This window comes from Pistacia vera, unplaced genomic scaffold (genome assembly GCF_008641045.1).
Source record: "Pistacia vera cultivar Batoury unplaced genomic scaffold, PisVer_v2 Contig150, whole genome shotgun sequence".
Taxonomy (NCBI): Eukaryota; Viridiplantae; Streptophyta; class Magnoliopsida; order Sapindales; family Anacardiaceae; genus Pistacia; species Pistacia vera.
Window position 1 is genome coordinate 1,044,375 of NW_022195577.1, and position 20,002 is coordinate 1,064,376.

The following is a 20,002-nucleotide window of genomic DNA, read 5'->3' on the forward strand; positions in this document are numbered from 1 at the left end:
CAAGTTTCCACTTTCCACTACCAATTATAGTTAAGAGAGTCGAGATACGGGCAATGGTGGTTGATATTCATGAACCATATAAATCAGGAATTGAAGCAATGCAATTTAGACCAATCTTGTTCTGACAGTTACAAGGAATTGAATAAGAAAACCTATTTTAATGCTTGGTAACATCCGAATAGGTTCTCGTTACTTGGCTCTTAATCTTACCTTCTTTTGTTACCTCTTCACTTTTCATAGCATAGTCACATTGTGTCAATCTTGATATTTGATTATAAGAATTTGTCTACGAAAATGCCATCAAAACATACAAGAACAAGAAATAAGAAATTCCAATATATTATAGACTAAAATTAAGAAAATTGCAATAATGAAATGATGAATTCACACAAAACCAGCTCTAACTATTTATTGCAATGGGCAACAAACTGAAAAAATTTACAAATGGTCGAAGTTACTCTTTACATTGAAAATGAATGATTTCTTCCCTTTTAAAATTTCTCTCTCGAAAATTGCACAAGTTATATACCCCAAAAGGTAAGTCGACTCGAGCAAGAGTAAGCGAAAAGGTTAAATATATATAGAAAAAGCGGGGAGGGTTATAAACTGTACACTGACTATACAGATGTGTAAGGAATAACACTTTTTACCACTGTGAAAAATTCTCTTTGTACTATGAAAACTGATCCTGATTTCCGTTTAAGTGAGATGTTGAAGCAGGAGATCTGGCTTGAGAAGATTGTTGTGGGGGAGCAGTAAGGGCATAAGTGAGTCGAGATGAGGAATTCTCAATTAAACCAGCAACACCAGCTGCTGCTGATTGAGCATTTGAAGGAAGGAATAGATCATGTTTCTGGTCTTTATAAGCACTCCAGACCTACATACCCAGACAACATGTTGACCAAATACAGAAAGTCAAAAGACAAATACGGCATTATTTTTATCAACTTCAACAAAGTAAAATTGAAAATTTCTGTAAATGTTGAAAACTAGCATGTGCTTTCAGCTAAGCAAATCTAGACTCTATAATTAGATCTTATCACTTAGAATCAGTTATGGCAGCAACAAACTGAAAAAGTTATGGCAGCAACAAACTGAAAACACCTTTTTAAACAGGAAGGTCCACTCAAAATTAATCATAAAATTAAGATGAATGATTCTAGAAATTTCCCCAGAAACAGTGGAACATAAGTTGGAAGAAGAAAGTGGCAGGACTTACATCTGAGGCATTCAATATGTCACGAACTTTAGTACAATGGGCCCCTTCTGCAGCAAATGCATGCAAAACCTGGTTCAACATAAAATGACAATTAGTCAGAGAAAATATCAGGAAAAAGGGACGAAAATTTGCAACGTCTCTTTAACAGAAGGATTCTTCACTAGCAAGAGCAGCTATAAAAATTTTCAAAAACAAAATGTTAACCAAATGAGTGAAAGCTAGAGACGTTTTGAATGATTACATGAACACAAACAGATCAGACAATAACCAGGGACAAGGCTTAATCTTTAAAGAGTTAGTAAGCAATAACATTTACTTTTCTTTCGTAAGGATAACACAGCTTTTAAACAATGATAGCATCTTAAACAAGCTAACCTCAATTGCTAGCACCCTGCCAATAGAAGCTTCAGATTCATTCCACTTCATTTGAGAGCATAGTCCATTCCTACCCCCAGCTCTCCAGTCAAGAAGGCCAAGAAGTACTTCAACAAGACCAACCCTACAATCACATGATTGCTCAATATCAGATCATAAACAGCCAACAATCCCATATGTATGCATATGGATATGATCAACAACCTCTATATATATAGAGCATAGATCAACAACCTCTATATATATAAAGCAAGGATCAACAGCCACACAAACAGACTTGTGGACATGCACATAACAGGTTGTTTAATTGATCTAGCCAACAAAAGTTACTCACTTGAGGCCTTGTGCTACAAGTGCATCCCTAGCTCGATTTCCAGCAACCACAACACGCTTTAGTGTCTCGAGAGCTAATATGCTTCCACCTTGCCATCCTATAGCTTTCATTAGAAGTGGAACAACCTGAAAAAATGATTACAAGAACAAACAAATGGACTAAGGCTATGAACAACAGCAGAGTTTTAAGAAACATGATAGTAAGGCATTAAGTCATTGCAACAGGTGAAAACTAAGAAAAACAAAAACAAAAACCACAATCACAATCACAGACTAAATATTAAATAAATCACAAACCAATTACCAGCTATAATCAGTAAATTCCTGAAACTATAAAATTTTAAATGCATAAAATTTAACCACAAAGGATCATTCGATACATAGAATCATTCCTGAAGAGAAGAAAATAATGGAAAAAGGAAATTAAAAGAATTCTAGAGAAAGCCTTTACGATGAAAAGACTAAGAAAATTCTCTTGACAACTAAGTGAACATTATCAGATATGAATTAGCATTTTCAGAATCAGTTTCATATAAATGAAAATATTCCATCAAGTCGTATCTGAAAGGTAATTTGTTCAATTTTAGAATGAGTAGAAATTACATTAGATGACCAAGTCAATGGAATTCATCATATGATCTATTTTAAGGAGGGGCAGATATTCCAAAATATACCTGAGGCGTTCCTGCACTAGTTGCTGCCATAGCTTCAGCGCATGTAGTACTAGCTGCAAGTTGATGCAGGACACGCAAACAACTAAGGCGAACACGTTCCTGAGGTGTTTGTGCAGGCTGAGCTGATCCATCATCAGATTCATATGCTTTATCTGCTGCATAGTTGCCATTTTTCACATCCTCTGATGACATTGTTTCTCGTCTTGCCTCATAAGCCACAGCAGCAACAAGTTTGGGCACATAGCCAAGATATCCAACATGGTCTGCAAGAGCAGGATGCACTCGCAATAATGACACCAGAGCAGCAGATAGAAGCAACGGAAGCTCTGGGTCAACAGCTTGTGTATCATAATGTGTAGCAGCAATAGATGACAAATACTGATCAAGCAGTCCTTCCAAAAATCTCTTTGGATTTCTTAGAGGAAATTTAGGATCTTTTAGGAACAGTCTGACATAGATTCCTCCAACCTACATGACCAAGAACCTGTGAGATACAGATTATGAAAATATGTTTTTTAGGTACAGAAATAGCACATATCAGACCATACCTGTGGCTCATCTCTCATTTCCTGCTGAGCAGATGCTTGCTCAGGTACATCCCAATCAACAACGCGACCTTTCATCTGCTCACGGTATAGATCAGATGCCATAGTAGAAATCTGAGCAGATAAAGAAGCTGCCATTGCTGGTGTCCACACAAGTTCTGGAGTTTCAGTAGTCTGTTCAAGTGCTGATACAACAGCCTCCCCAGGCCCATCTCTAATAACTGATACCAGGCCATCTGGAAGGAACCTTGCTAGTGTTATACCTACCCTAGGTCCATGCATCGGTTGTCCGACAAGCTTCCCCAATAAAGATGCTGCTGCTGCTCTTTGCTGTAAGGGAATTTCTTCTGCACATAAACCTTCTTATTATTGGTTACATTGCCTTTTAACAGATAAGTAGCAAAAAAGGAAGCAAGAGAAAAATCATTACGCTGCAAAGGCAGGAGAAGTTCAAGAATGTATACAACTCCACCATGCTTGGCAGCTGCCCAAGCAAGCTCTGGTGTGCTTGCCAAAGCATAAAGAACATGAAGAACACCCTCACGACAAGCTGTAGCATAGTGAAGCATTTGTAATAAAAGGAGAAGACTGGATCCATCTGCTACCATAGCCTCCAAGCAGGAAGCACATGTAGTCAAGAGAGAGAGCACACTAAGGCAAAGCTGAGGAATGTTGCTTTCTGATGCAACAGGCACAGAAAAGCATTCGAAAAGAGGTAATAGCTTTTCTTTTGTAGAAAATATGGACGCCAAATTCGGGTTGCTTGTCAGTATGTTCTGCAAAATTAGTAAAAAAAAAAAAAAAATCACATACAAGGAATTATTAACAACATAAATGCACAAATGAATAATGTACCTGAAGTGAGGTCAAACCAAACTGTAGGTTTTTAATCAGTTGGAAATCTTCCTTGTCAGTCATTTTCCCATGAGACACTGCCAAAGAATCATCAGAAACATGCTGTTCATTTACTGATGAATCAACTGCATTATTTGGAAGCTCAGATGTCTCAGGAGATGAGCTATCAATATCAAGGTTGTTCTCAACACCTGGTTCTGTAGCACATTGATTGTGCACAAGAAATGATATAAAATCAATTAAAGCAACACAAAATGCTTCTGGTTCACTGATCTCAAAATCTGGCTGATCATTATAGACCCTCAAATATACATTGCCAACATAAAGTTCCTTTGATAGTGCCTTATACACAAATCCATGAGAATCTTTCAGATCATACGAGCCATCAGGATCCTCGCTTGTGCGTTGCTGATCCACAAATTTTAAGAGTTCTGCTCGAGTTGAAGAATTCCAGATTATCTACCAAAAAAAAAGGTTATACGTTAGATAATTCTAATCAAAACTTTACATTAGAAGTCACACTTAAAAGTACCACAACTTGTGCAGGTGGATGATTGATCCATTATATTCTTTGCATGCATATATTCATGAAGCAAAAATAAGAACTTCTGAGTACAAAATTAAAACATATGGCTAGATAAAACATCGAAGGCATGCCATCCTCAACAAAAAAAGACAGCCCACAATCTAAAGATTTGTGTGCTGCTAAACTATAAACATTAATTCCATCTAATCAAGAAAACTAATAAGCTGGGCTACTAATTAAGTTTTTCCACATTTACCAGCTTAGACAAATTAAATCATCAAGGAAATTATATGATTCCATACATATAAACATGACTTGCTCTCAAATATATATTTGTTCCATCATTGTCCGGAAACAAATAGAGGGAAGCCAATGAACAATGCTAATGCATAATTGCATATATAGAGTCATCTAAATGACTAGCTCTCAAATATCCCAGTAATTTAACGTATAAATTTGTTCCATCAACAGCAAACCGTGTTATGCAAGAACATTTAAATGCTCATACTATTATTTGCTACATAATTCCTCCACTAAAGAGGCAACAACAGAAAATACACATTTACCTCTGGAGACTCCAAGTTTGTGTTTAATTTGGATAGCAGGTCTTTGGGTATTTGGTCTTTCAACATACTTGCAAGCTTAGGAGTCAACAATGCTCTAAGAGCACCAGCTGCTGCCTCATTATAAGGTGTTGAAACCTCATCAGCGCACAAGCCACTAAGCCTGGACAGCGCATGAGCTGCTCGTACAGCATGCATATTTTTTGCAATTTGAACACTAGCACCAACACCATGAGACTCCTTTGTGTCAGATTCTTCAGCGGTTGAGTCATATTGCAGCAATAATGGCAAAAGGTACCTAGAATAAATTAAATTTAACATAATAAGATAAAAGCTTAATGAAAAATGCAATATTTATATGACCATTAGAAGTAATTAAAAAAAATTAAAACTCAGTCCATTTCAAGCACGAAACAAAAAAAAGAAGGATTTAGTCTTTCTAAAAAGGTAAATCGTCAGAAATCTAAGGCATCAAAACAAAAGGCCATGTGTTAACCTTAATAAGTCTAACATATGCTTCAGATAAGTAAACAACTAGCTTGATAGTAAAACTAATAAGAAAAAGAAGAAAATTATTCAGAGGAGATGCCTTATATCTAACAATTGTATGGTCATTAATAAGTTCAATTGGGAGCGAAGCAGGCACACAGTGACACAGCTAACTCAAGATTTATGCAAAACAATATAATGAGCCATGAAACAGGGGGGAAGAGAGATGCATAAACACAAATGTATCACAAACAAGAGTCAACTTACCATAGCACACCAGCCTTTAACAATGCATCCTGCAATTCAGGGGACACGGAAACATAGGCAATAGTCTGGAGGGCAGCATCAACAGCTGCAGGAACAAGCTCAAGTTCAGTGCAGTGCACAATGTCATCAACTAGTCCAGCAAACTGAAGCATGTCAGCCCTGGCACTCTCAAACTGACTTAAAACAGCAAATGTTCGCATCACATTGGTAACAATGATAGCAGAAGGTTCACTCGCAGGAGTAGTTGGCTGAACTACACACATGCACCGGGAAAGAAGAGTCGTAAGAAGTTGTACCCCACCATCTCTCACAAGCTCTTCACCATTCAATGAAGAAGATGCACACCTAAACACGAAAAATAGTTAAAAGAAGTTAAGATTATCTAATTCGGTGTTGGGATTTCATTTAGTAACACCAACAAGAAAGACACTGGCAAGAGAGCCATTTACGTTAGCCAGATAAGCTCTGAAGCTGCAACAAGAAGAGGTGCTCTATCTGAGGCTAGAAAATTGTTGTCATCCTGGTCAACAGTAACTGCACTAAGCAACATTGGATAGCCAGCGTATTTAAATGGTTCCAATACATCTCCATATCGTCTGTATAAGATGCATTGCCCTTTCAGTAAAAGCAATAATCTCCAAGGTTGAGGACCTTGCAAGCCTTGCATGGTAGCCTGTAAACAATCATATTAGGGTAAAGGTTTGGACTTAGCATAAAAATACAAAATTTGATAGAAAATATTTTCAGCACAGAAGAATTTATCAGAAGTGTAAAATGCAGTAAAGTTTCTACAATAAAGCAGAACAACTATTGTTGCATCCTTTAATTCTAAAAGATATGCCTACTAGTCATGACCTTACCACATGTATTTTGCAAATGCATAAGCTACATAGAAGGCTAAAAAGGACTCATCAAGTAAATCCACATATATATTTTAAATATGTAACATTAACATTCTGTGAACAGAAGGGAGATATGAAGTTAAATGAGTTGACACTGAAAAGAGGGATCCTCTTGCATGCTGAACCCAGAATACAATCTCTTCTGTCCATTCATGTAACCATTCACAAAATTAGAAGGGACAAACAGTTATATGGTAATACTCATGGATTTCACACAGGTTGATGCAATACAAAATATTGATCACATGGAATTTATAACTTCAAGCAAGTTATATTTCTGATCTACCTGAAGACGCTCATAAGCTTTCTGTACAGCAAGAAACTTTTCCCTTCCTTCAGGATTTTTATCAGGATGGTATTTCATTGCAAGTTTCCTATATTGTCGTTTGAGCTTTTCCTCATCAATGTTCTCAATCTTCTTGGATATCTCCTCAACTAACTCAGAAGAGTGTTTCTTAGATGCATCATCACTTGACACATCTTCCAGGGATATCTCTAGTATTTTGCAAGCTTCTTCTTCTGAAAGGTCCATAGGTCTTCGTGTCAATTCTTCACGCCACATTACCAACAATGACTGTAGAAACTCAACATGTTCGACAATTGGCCAATTTGGAAATCGAATCTCATCACATAAATTCCGAAGGTAATAACGGTGACACCACATTTCGTCTTTCAGCTCAGGGTACGTAACTGGTGGCATTGGGGCATACTCATATAAAGAATGGCAGTGCTGTGCCAATTTCTGGGGAAAATCACCCAGATGCTGCAAAACCTGGTTAAAGGAAAGAGTATTAAATCCCAATTTATAGTTGTTTCACTTGTCAGCATAATTCAAGAAAACATATGAACAACATAATTGAAGTGAATCATTTAAAGATTTGAAGTACCTGACGAATCAGATTTTCTGCTCGCATTTTGTGTGTCCATATGATCTCTGGAGTATCAGAATCAGATACCATTGCTGCTGCAAAAGCAGCAGGACCACTGCGTTCTAATACATATAGCAATGATTCCGGGAGAAGACCACCCAATACACTACGTTTTGCTAGAGGCAATGAAGAGGAAACTGCAGCTTCTTCCCCACCATGAAAGGCTTGATGGACATGAGTCACTGAAAATAATTGAGCAATTGAAAAGAGATTTGATCCAGGGTATGCCAGCGCAAAATAAAATGCGCCTGTGCTGTACAAACGTATCATGGCCTTGGGATTTCTGGTAACAACAGCCTTCAGCAATGCAGCAGCAGCCTCCACAATACTTGGTTCCCCAGAAAGCATAGCCTTTTTATTTTTGGCAAAATTAATTAGCAATAAATATCTCAACTCAAACATCTAACTTTTGAAGTTAACAAAAGAGGCAAAGCCTTAGTAATTGGACACTGAAATTCCACAACCCACTATTGGGTTAAGTGGTTAAAGACCTTTCTTTGGCTTCAACCAAGAGATGGGTATGACTCCCTTGGAACAACTACTTCAGAAAATTATAATCCACAGTTTTCCTAATTAACACAGCCGTGGGATCCAATAGTAGTTCTCAGTTCAAAATTTGATGCACTCATAAGAAAGATAAAGAGGAAAAGAAAAGGACAAAGAATGTTCACAAAAATCAATTTGAATGACTAAGAAAAACTTAAAATACAAGTCAACAAAAAGCATAGGAGGGATAGCATCATTTTTCATGGGTATTAGCCAAGTAATAACCATTCCATAAAAGTTTAAAGTACAAAGAAATAGAATGACATTAACCGTTGGTTATAACAAGAGAGTGTTATATATACCAGAACTCTATTTATTATCATATGGGTGCATTTCCCAAAAGGCCTTGACTAAAACTAAGCACTCTAAATTTGATAAGTAATAACATTTTAATTAAAGCTTAGAATATAAGTAAACCACATGACATTTTAACTGACTTATTAAAACTTAATAGCTTTGAGAATCACCTGAGCAATATGTGGAAGGCAGCGGGGACTTGACAAGATCCATTTTACCCTTGGAGTTGGAGTAACTATCTCTCCAGCATCGTCTAAATCTGAATGTGCAGATACCATGCTATGTAATATGGATAATGCTGCCTCTCCTACCTATAAAATATACAGCATCTATTGATTAAATTGTATCTAGGAAGCAGTCCGACATGACATTATTTGGTATGAAGAATATATATATGTATATATATGATGATGATTCCCAAGATGTTTTCATAAATTGGCAAATTACACGAAAATGAAAGTATCCCTTCTTTGGTTTTCTTTTTACAGTCTGCTTCAACAATGATTTAATGATGAGGGCATGCCATCCTCAACAAAAAAAGACAGCCCACAATCTAAAGATTTGTGTGCTGCTAAACTATAAACATTAATTCCATCTAATCAAGAAAACTAATAAGCTGGGCTACTAATTAAGTTTTTCCACATTTACCAGCTTAGACAAATTAAATCATCAAGGAAATTATATGATTCCATACATATAAACATGACTTGCTCTCAAATATATATTTGTTCCATCATTGTCCGGAAACAAATAGAGGGAAGCCAATGAACAATGCTAATGCATAATTGCATATATAGAGTCATCTAAATGACTAGCTCTCAAATATCCCAGTAATTTAACGTATAAATTTGTTCCATCAACAGCAAACCGTGTTATGCAAGAACATTTAAATGCTCATACTATTATTTGCTACATAATTCCTCCACTAAAGAGGCAACAACAGAAAATACACATTTACCTCTGGAGACTCCAAGTTTGTGTTTAATTTGGATAGCAGGTCTTTGGGTATTTGGTCTTTCAACATACTTGCAAGCTTAGGAGTCAACAATGCTCTAAGAGCACCAGCTGCTGCCTCATTATAAGGTGTTGAAACCTCATCAGCGCACAAGCCACTAAGCCTGGACAGCGCATGAGCTGCTCGTACAGCATGCATATTTTTTGCAATTTGAACACTAGCACCAACACCATGAGACTCCTTTGTGTCAGATTCTTCAGCGGTTGAGTCATATTGCAGCAATAATGGCAAAAGGTACCTAGAATAAATTAAATTTAACATAATAAGATAAAAGCTTAATGAAAAATGCAATATTTATATGACCATTAGAAGTAATTAAAAAAAATTAAAACTCAGTCCATTTCAAGCACGAAACAAAAAAAAGAAGGATTTAGTCTTTCTAAAAAGGTAAATCGTCAGAAATCTAAGGCATCAAAACAAAAGGCCATGTGTTAACCTTAATAAGTCTAACATATGCTTCAGATAAGAAAACAACTAGCTTGATAGTAAAACTAATAAGAAAAAGAAGAAAATTATTCAGAGGAGATGCCTTATATCTAACAATTGTATGGTCATTAATAAGTTCAATTGGGAGCGAAGCAGGCACACAGTGACACAGCTAACTCAAGATTTATGCAAAACAATATAATGAGCCATGAAACAGGGGGGAAGAGAGATGCATAAACACAAATGTATCACAAACAAGAGTCAACTTACCATAGCACACCAGCCTTTAACAATGCATCCTGCAATTCAGGGGACACGGAAACATAGGCAATAGTCTGGAGGGCAGCATCAACAGCTGCAGGAACAAGCTCAAGTTCAGTGCAGTGCACAATGTCATCAACTAGTCCAGCAAACTGAAGCATGTCAGCCCTGGCACTCTCAAACTGACTTAAAACAGCAAATGTTCGCATCACATTGGTAACAATGATAGCAGAAGGTTCACTCGCAGGAGTAGTTGGCTGAACTACACACATGCACCGGGAAAGAAGAGTCGTAAGAAGTTGTACCCCACCATCTCTCACAAGCTCTTCACCATTCAATGAAGAAGATGCACACCTAAACACGAAAAATAGTTAAAAGAAGTTAAGATTATCTAATTCGGTGTTGGGATTTCATTTAGTAACACCAACAAGAAAGACACTGGCAAGAGAGCCATTTACGTTAGCCAGATAAGCTCTGAAGCTGCAACAAGAAGAGGTGCTCTATCTGAGGCTAGAAAATTGTTGTCATCCTGGTCAACAGTAACTGCACTAAGCAACATTGGATAGCCAGCGTATTTAAATGGTTCCAATACATCTCCATATCGTCTGTATAAGATGCATTGCCCTTTCAGTAAAAGCAATAATCTCCAAGGTTGAGGACCTTGCAAGCCTTGCATGGTAGCCTGTAAACAATCATATTAGGGTAAAGGTTTGGACTTAGCATAAAAATACAAAATTTGATAGAAAATATTTTCAGCACAGAAGAATTTATCACAAGTGTAAAATGCAGTAAAGTTTCTACGATAAAGCAGAACAACTATTGTTGCATCCTTTAATTCTAAAAGATATGCCTACATGACCTTACCACATGTATTTTGCAAATGCATAAGCTACATAGAAGGCTAAAAAGGACTCATCAAGTAAATCCACATATATATTTTAAATATGTAACATTAACATTTTTTGAACAGAAGGGAGAAATGAAGTTAAATGAGTTGGACACTGAAAAGAGGGATCCCCTTGCATGCTGAACCCAGAATACAATCTCTTCTGTCCATTCATGTAACCATTCACAAAATTAGAAGGGACAAACAGTTATATGGTAATACTCATGGATTTCACACAGGTTGATGCAATACAAAATATTGATCACATGGAATTTATAACTTCAAGCAAGTTATATTTCTGATCTACCTGAAGACGCTCATAAGCTTTCTGTACAGCAAGAAACTTTTCCCTTCCTTCAGGATTTTTATCAGGATGGTATTTCATTGCAAGTTTCCTATATTGTCGTTTGAGCTTTTCCTCATCAATGTTCTCAATCTTCTTGGATATCTCCTCAACTAACTCGGAAGAGTGTTTCTTAGATGCATCATCACTTGACACATCTTCCAGGGATATCTCTAGTATTTTGCAAGCTTCTTCTTCTGAAAGGTCCATAGGTCTTCGTGTCAATTCTTCACGCCACATTACCAACAATGACTGTAGAAACTCAACATGTTCGACAATTGGCCAATTTGGAAATCGAATCTCATCACATAAATTCCGAAGGTAATAACGGTGACACCACATTTCGTCTTTCAGTTCAGGGTACGTAACTGGTGGCATTGGGGCATACTCATATAAAGAATGGCAGTGCTGTGCCAATTTCTGGGGAAAATCACCCAGATGCTGCAAAACCTGGTTAAAGGAAAGAGTATTAAATCCCAATTTATAGTTGTTTCACTTGTCTGCATAATTCAAGAAAACATATGAACAACATAATTGAAGTGAATCATTTAAAGATTTGAAATACCTGACGAATCAGATTTTCTGCTCGCATTTTGTGTGTCCATATGATCTCTGGAGTATCAGAATCAGATACCATTGCTGCTGCAAAAGCAGCAGGACCACTGCGTTCTAATACATATAGCAATGATTCCGGGAGAAGACCACCCAATACACTACGTTTTGCTAGAGGCAATGAAGAGGAAACTGCAGCTTCTTCCCCACCATGAAAGGCTTGATGGACATGAGTCACTGAAAATAATTGAGCAATTGAAAAGAGATTTGATCCAGGGTATGCCAGCGCAAAATAAAATGCGCCTGTGCTGTACAAACGTATCATTGCCTTGGGATTTCTGGTAACAACAGCCTTCAGCAATGCAGCAGCAGCCTCCACAATACTTGGTTCCCCAGAGAGCATAGCCTTTTTATTTTTGGCAAAATTAATTAGCAATAAATATCTCAACTCAAACATCTAACTTTTGAAGTTAACAAAAGAGGCAAAGCCTTAGTAATTGGACACTGAAATTCCACAACCCACTATTGGGTTAAGTGGTTAAAGACCTTTCTTTGGCTTCAACCAAGAGGTGGGTATGACTCCCTTGGAACAACTACTTCAGAAAATTATAATCCACAGTTTTCCTAATTAACACAGCCGTGGGATCCAATAGTAGTTCTCAGTTCAAAATTTGATGCACTCATAAGAAAGATAAAGAGGAAAAGAAAAGGACAAAGAATGTTCACAAAAATCAATTTGAATGACTAAGAAAAACTTAAAATACAAGTCAACAAATAGCATAGAAGGGATAGCATCATTTTTCATGGGTATTAGCCAAGTAATAACCATTCCATAAAAGTTTAAAGTACAAAGAAATAGAATGACATTAACCGTTGGTTATAACAAGAGAGTGTTATATATACCAGAACTCTACTTATTATCATATGGGTGCATTTACCAAATGGCCTTGACTAAAACTAAGCACTCTAAATTTGATAAGTAATAACATTTTAATTAAAGCTTAGAATAGAAATAAACCACATGACATTTTAACTGACTTATTAAAACTTAATAGCTTTGAGAATCACCTGAGCAATATGTGGAAGGCAGCGGGGACTTGACAAGATCCATTTTACCCTTGGAGTTGGAGTAACTATCTCTCCAGCATCGTCTAAATCTGAATGTGCAGATACCATGCTATGTAATATGGATAATGCTGCCTCTCCTACCTATAAAATATACAGCATCTATTGATTAAATTGTATCTAGGAAGCAGTCTGACATGACATTATTTGGTATGGAGAATATATATATGTATATATATGATTATGATTCCCAAGATGTTTTCATAAATTGGCAAATTACATGAAAATGAAAGTATCCGTTCTCTGGTTTTCTTTTTACAGTCTGCTTCAACAATGATTTAATGATGAGACTTCAGCACCACAGACTGCATTCCACCAAAAGCACAAATTACATTTGCTCCACATAATTGTAACACTTATCTACACAGAGGACAGAGCACATCCTAAGGATAACCAATTTCTAACACATAATTCTATAAAAGAGTATAAAGGCTTTTGTAAATCTATTATAATGGATTAAAAACACAAAATAAATAAATTGTCATGTGCCAGCATAATATATATATAAAAGTTGCATAACCAAATCAAGCAATTAGAGCAATTAATAGTAGATCACTCTTTGAAAATAATGAAAACCAGATAGAATTGCTAGTGCAGTCAGGGCATCATGTATGGAAATGGCAAGAAAGAACAGCAAAAGTGGAAGTAATGGTAATGTGCATCACTATCATATTACAACTCTAAATGACAATACCTGAGTGGTTGTGAGGACAGGAACTCGAACAGATAATGCCCAACGAAGTTCACGGATATCACGCAATCTTTTCCAGTCTATCATCCCAGAAGCCCAACACCTTGTCGTCCAATCAAGAGCTCTCTTTGACCAGAACCTTCTGATGGCATCTTTCTCCACCGGTCCAACTTGAGCACCATCCTTGTCAATAAACATCCATTCCTTAAGTGGTTCCATGAATGCAGTAGCAGCTATCAAATTAGACTGTAAAGGGATTGCAGTCCTCTCTGAAGCTTCATGAACAACTGTCAGCAGATCAACAGCTAAAACAGACCCTCCAACCAAAACACAAGCTTCCACATTTGATAAAACCTTCATTAAAACCTACACATAACAAAAGATAATAAAACATTAAATCATTATCTTCATTAAAGTTATGACTAGAAATGCAAATGTTAATATAGACTTTGGCCCAGTATGCAGTCAGCCGATTCCATTGAACAGATCAATTCATAAGTACAAAGTAAACCTGCATGGAGGGAAAAGTGGGTGCAAGAACTTTCTGAGGCCTGCCAGATGTCCAGAAGGCCATGAGTTTATATCTCAAGGCCATCTGTGTTCACCATCACGAGTTATTGTCATTTCATGCAAACAAACTTGCATAGACACATAAATGTGCAGGTATGCCAAAGAAAAAAGGGAGAAAGTTGGGTAACTCATTTTCAACATACCTTCAGAAGGAGAAGAAGACGGTGCCTCAAAGCTCTATCATCTGTCCTGTCCAAGAGAACTGTAATATGTGCAGTACCTTCAAAAGGTCCAATTGTCTTAAAATGCTGTTCATATACAATTGCCATTGCTCTTGCACATAGCTCCCTGACTGAAGAGCCTCCCCCTCCTCCAAAACCATCTAATCTTCCCATATCACACCAATCATCAGATGCACCCAACTCATCAGGAATTGCACCATCTACTGTAAGGCCTATGTCTGCATCACAAAGAAAACGATGATAGAGAGCTCTAAAAAAGGCAACTGGATCACGCAGGGGAAAATCCTGTGCCCTGCCACTACTGCCACTCTCAAGCAACAATCGTAGATAATATTGACCAACACAAACTTCCTTGGATAAACTAGGATAACTAACTGAGAATTCAGAATAGTTCCAAGATATCTGAGGCACACTATCTTGCCCAGTCATAATTTCTACAGTAGCACCTCCAGGAACAATATCCTCAGTACGCTCCTTCTCAACATCTAGTTTATGAACCTCAGCCTGCAAAGCCTCCCTCAACTCCTGTCGGGTGCGCTCATTCCAAATTAAATCTGCACGATTATGATCAAGGCTAAAAGCCCGCCAGAATTCAGGCCAATTAAGAAGTAGCCGACCAGAACCAACTGGTGTGTTCTCTACAACAACCTGAGCAGGTGCTGGAAGGCCTGTGTTCTGGAAACCAACCACATTGGCATCAGAATCAACCAAACTTGAAGCTTTTGGTTCTACAGATTCATGTATACTTGTTGACGGAGTATCAGTTGTGGCAACAACAGCTGGATGATCATTTTGAGAAACACCTGTAGAGGAGAAGTTGTTGGTCAAATTCTCACCAACATGAGCAGCAGATGATTGAAAAGCTGAAGCCTGTCCAGAAGTTGGATCTAAAACAGATTTGTGATAGTTATCTGGTCCTTTATAAGCACCAACAATTGTCTGCCTTGCTGGATTAGCACCTTCAGAATTATTAACAGATGGCAGAGAATGCTCTTGAGATGTAATTCCTCTCCCTGTACGTCCTTTCCTCTGCTGGAGTAAACGTCTCTGTCTTCTACTGGTTAATGATCCATCTAAATTTGAATCTTCAGCAGAAACTCCATCCGAACGTGTGTGCAAATAAGCAACAAGCCCAGGAGGCAGCACTCTAGACAATAAATCTAGAGCTGGTTGATAGGAATCTGCCCAAAGGGCAACAAGCTGTCGACTAACCTCGCGACGCTCACCAGCAGGAAGGAAAAATGCATGCAATAAATGCCTTAGCAAAGCACCATCTCGCAAAGCGGCATCACGCATAGACTCTGCTGCAATTGCATCTTCTTCAGCAATAGTACGCATGATTACAGCAACTGTTTCCCTAACACTTTCGGCAGGATGTCCAAAAAGTGCAAACAAACGACGCCGCAAACCAGCAACTTGGCGTAACAACTCAACAAAAACAGTGTATTGGGTAGTTTCACTATGTGGTTCACATATCATAGCCTCAAGAACTTCAACAACAGCCATTGACAATAAAGGTGATACAGACATGGGCCTCAATCTGTTAACGAGGATAATAACATAACCTTGCTGTGCGAATAATACAGACTTTGTGTGCATGATTGTGGCATGCTGCTCTCCTTTAGAATCTGTTAACATATTTGTATCACCAGAACCACCACCAATGAGTATTGCAATCAGTCCTGCAGCTTCAGCAGCCACACCCTCAGATCCATTTCTAAGTAGACCCATTATTCTTCCAACAGCAGCAGGAAAAGACATCACATGTGAAGCTGCACTTCTTGAGGTGAGTAGTCTACGCAAACAAGCAATGAAGCCCATCACTGTTGCAGCAGCTTTGGGGGAAGGGGGTGGCAGGGGAGGCGACTCTGGAGGCAGATTTGGAGTAGCTGGAAGCATTGTAATCAAGGCCATCAACGTCACCTCAGGCACCTCAATGTTAGGGGGCACTCCACTGTATGGAATACATGCATTGAACTCCCGTATTCTACGCCATAGCTTAGCTCTTGAACCAGGAACTGAACCACTTTCAGCCACAGCATCTTTGGCTGACGCAGCCAAGTGTTTCAAATGCAAAGAAGCACTATCCATATCAGCCACAGGGCGCTGTTTTCTAACTTGTAAATGAACAATCCCACAAGGTGGATCAATACGATGACCAGGCATTGTCAGCCTTGGTAATACTGGTACTGGACACTGACCCTGCAAAAGTAAAATCCAAAGGTAAATCATACAACATTAATCTTTCCCATCTAATTTATCCTCCCACTGATACGACAATAGGTAAACTGAAAGATCAGGGAAAATATGATGATTTAGTGCATTATGTTTTGATTATTTTACAGGCAAGCCACTGTTTACATCCAACAGAGAACAAATATACCTACTTCTGTTTGCAATACATCCCGAACTGCTGCAAGTAAGCTGTCGCGAGACGTGCTTGCATATACCTATATAGCACAGAATTCACATTAGATAGAAAACTATTAAGTAAATTGGAATTTCACAACAAAACTAATCAATGCTCACATGGATTGGGCATCCATCGTTAAATTCAATAGCAAACATCTGGGGCTCCTCTGCAAATCGAATAAGTGAGCTTACAGCAGATAAAGGACGAACAATAACAGCCTGCACACATCTAAGGAGACTTCTCAGGAAGTGATACAACTCAAAGGCACACCATATTGAAGGATATTGAGCACATATAAGCACTTTCTATCTTAAAGTGACATGCTTTTCTCAACACAATTAAATTTGAAACATGATTCAATATGAGGTCAACCCTGTCTATCTACCTGAAGCCAAAATTAAAGTTGTAAAGTTCATCAACTTACTTCATAGTTATCTGGTCGCCTTTCAACAAGCGAAACCCTTGTAAGAATGAGTTGACGGGATACAGCATCACCATGCTCCCCAAGGCCTCCTTTAGGGCCAACTCCCAAAGTCAATCCAGAAACATTTAATGTTCCATGAGCAGCAGAGCGCAACCTTGTCACTGACCAACCCCCACAAGGCGTTTCATTTGCCCCAACTGCCTCTTTGGCTGTATTTGCATATTACCGGGAGGAACATATCGTCGATTAATGAAACAAAACAACAATACAAAAAATATGACAAACAAGACTGGGGCTCAAAAAGAGGCAGATATATGTTAATAGTGAGCTACCTCGTCGTTTTATATACTCCACTGCCGTGAGGGACTGAGAACTATCCACAGATAGTGACAACCCAACCATGGATTTTGCAGTTTTAATCTGCATATATATGTTAAGTAACATGTTATTGACGGAAAAAAAATTTCTTAAACAAGCACGATGTAATTGGCATATTCGATCCAGTTCTTTGGGAAAGAGGGGCTCTGTAATCAAGCGGAAACTCAGGCCAATTCTGATAAAGTATCCAATTGAGATCATTATAGAATTATAAATTAACCACTAATAATGCATCCTTACCAAACTTGAGATGATCGCAGAACTTGTGGTCCCTGAAGCAGCTTGGAAGGCTTTCGATTTTCTCCCATATAATGGGCAAAAAACAAAAGCTCCACTTTCACTTTTCTTCCCATAAGCATCAGAAAGTAGAATGATGGCAGGTGAATCCATATCTCTAAAATCCAAGCACCACCTCAGATCTCCAGATTTTAACTCAATAAGTTCAACTCCAACATAAGTAACCTTCAATTTCTGCAGCAGTAACCAGTCATTAGTAAAACAGTCCAGTATTCTCTGTTAAGTAATAGTACACCTAAAAGCTTGAGCTAGTGGGTTCAATAATATTAAGTTTTCCAACAGCCTTCCCCGTGGCGTATGTAATATACACATAAAAACACAAATGAGACACAAGGAAGTCAGACACAAGACATATGCTATAAAGACATATGCTATAATATCATTTAAGTAACCACTACGTCCAGAATCTTAAGGACTTAAGCTGGTATTATGCCTCCTAATAGTTTCCACATGCAAATTCCAGAATATCAATCCCATGTATCCACTAATAAATAGGAAACATAAACTAGTAGGTGAACTAAAATAAGTTCTTATAACCAGTTACCAGCCACTAACTCCAGTTACTATTTATTCAACAACTTTCAGTTCACGAACAGTAGAAAACACTGTGAATCAATATACAAGTAAGATGATACACATAACACAATCACCATTACTGCAAACTAAAGGAGTGATAACTTACAAAAGGGACCCACTCCGAGTTGCGTCGCCGAAGATGAAGCACTGGAAATTCCGCCACAGCACTGAGTCTATTCCACCTAATTCTATGCAACTCTGTCAAAATACTCGCCCTATACCGCGACGACAATTTTATCCCCTTAAATTTGCCGCGGCCATCAGTCCTTACGCTGATATTAAACTCGTTGGACTTTTCATCGCGGCTAATGATCGGCGTGGCATTTTCAAAATCGGTGGAGACGTCATAGGAGTTGGTAACAGACAGCGTGTTGGGGTCGAGGGTGATGATGGCAACATTAGAGATACAGAGAATCCTCTTGTAACGACCGCGCCAGGAGTGTTTAACGACCGTGTAACGGGCAAGGTACTCAGGCTCCTCTTGCGGAGGAAGGGCAGAGTTGGAAGAAGAGGAAGAATTGGAGGCAGAGTCCATCTTTGAAGAGGGCTGGTGGCGGGGACTGGTTGAGTGACGGTTTACAGAATCAATGTGTGGGAGGTAGTGGAGGGTGTGGTGGCGGGGCGCATTTTGCTGGCGGAGAAAGAACCAGAAGTTCCTGCCGGCTTGAGCCGGGTTGCGGTGAGGCTGAGACTGATTCGCCCCCAGTTTTCGACCGTATTTACAGATACGCCACTCAGCGATTTGATGGATTGATCGCTCACTAACCCTAAATACTCATCTAATTTTTGTAGAAAAAAGAAAGAGAAAGATGATTTTTAGGGATTGAGAAGAAGTGAAAACCTCAAGCTTGAGATTGGTTGTTGAGATCAAAAAAACTGAAGTGAGATCGAATTGGGAATTTGGATAGAAAATAATTCCACAGAAAGCGTGGACAGCTCGGCCGGGGCGTTGTGCTTCGTTGTTTGGGTGAACTCACTAAGGCTACCTCCTTTGGGGAAAGATATTCTCATGGTCGGTGAGTTAATGTCGTTTTGATTTTGGGTGGAGGATATTGACGTGGCATGATTAATCTGGCTATACTAATTAATCAATGAATAAACAAGGTTTTGTAAACTGATTTCTCAATTCAATTGGTTCTGGATGGGATTATGATACTATAAAAAGGTCAATAATGCTATAGATACCGGTATTTTTATACCGAAATCTTATACTGGCCTACGTATTTCGTGATTCACACTAATAAATCAGACACGTTTTACGTTATTAATTTTTTTTTAATGAACGGTCGTTCATCAACTATAGACGGTCGTTCACTTATTATAGACTCCCGTCCATTTTATAT

At 38.2% G+C, this 20,002-nt stretch overlaps 1 protein-coding gene across 1 annotated transcript; it reads right to left on the minus strand.

Moving 5' to 3' along the window:
• Window positions 1-376: 376 nt before the first annotated feature.
• On the minus strand, window positions 377-19,646 carry LOC116124164 (dnaJ homolog subfamily C GRV2). Its single transcript, XM_031409879.1, has 22 exons — window positions 18,766-19,646; window positions 18,027-18,257; window positions 17,741-17,828; window positions 17,409-17,617; window positions 17,101-17,202; window positions 16,959-17,021; window positions 14,533-16,773; window positions 13,823-14,185; window positions 13,072-13,212; window positions 12,017-12,409; window positions 11,416-11,901; window positions 10,681-10,904; window positions 10,232-10,576; window positions 9,479-9,773; window positions 4,002-4,460; window positions 3,577-3,922; window positions 3,150-3,493; window positions 2,602-3,069; window positions 1,929-2,053; window positions 1,595-1,718; window positions 1,220-1,288; window positions 377-877 (listed from the first exon to the last, which is right to left on the minus strand). Exons 1-22 carry the CDS (start codon window positions 19,192-19,194, stop codon window positions 674-676), a joined length of 7,749 nt encoding a protein of 2,582 aa, XP_031265739.1. The 5' UTR covers window positions 19,195-19,646; the 3' UTR covers window positions 377-673.
• Between the last annotated feature and the right edge of the window lie 356 nt (window positions 19,647-20,002).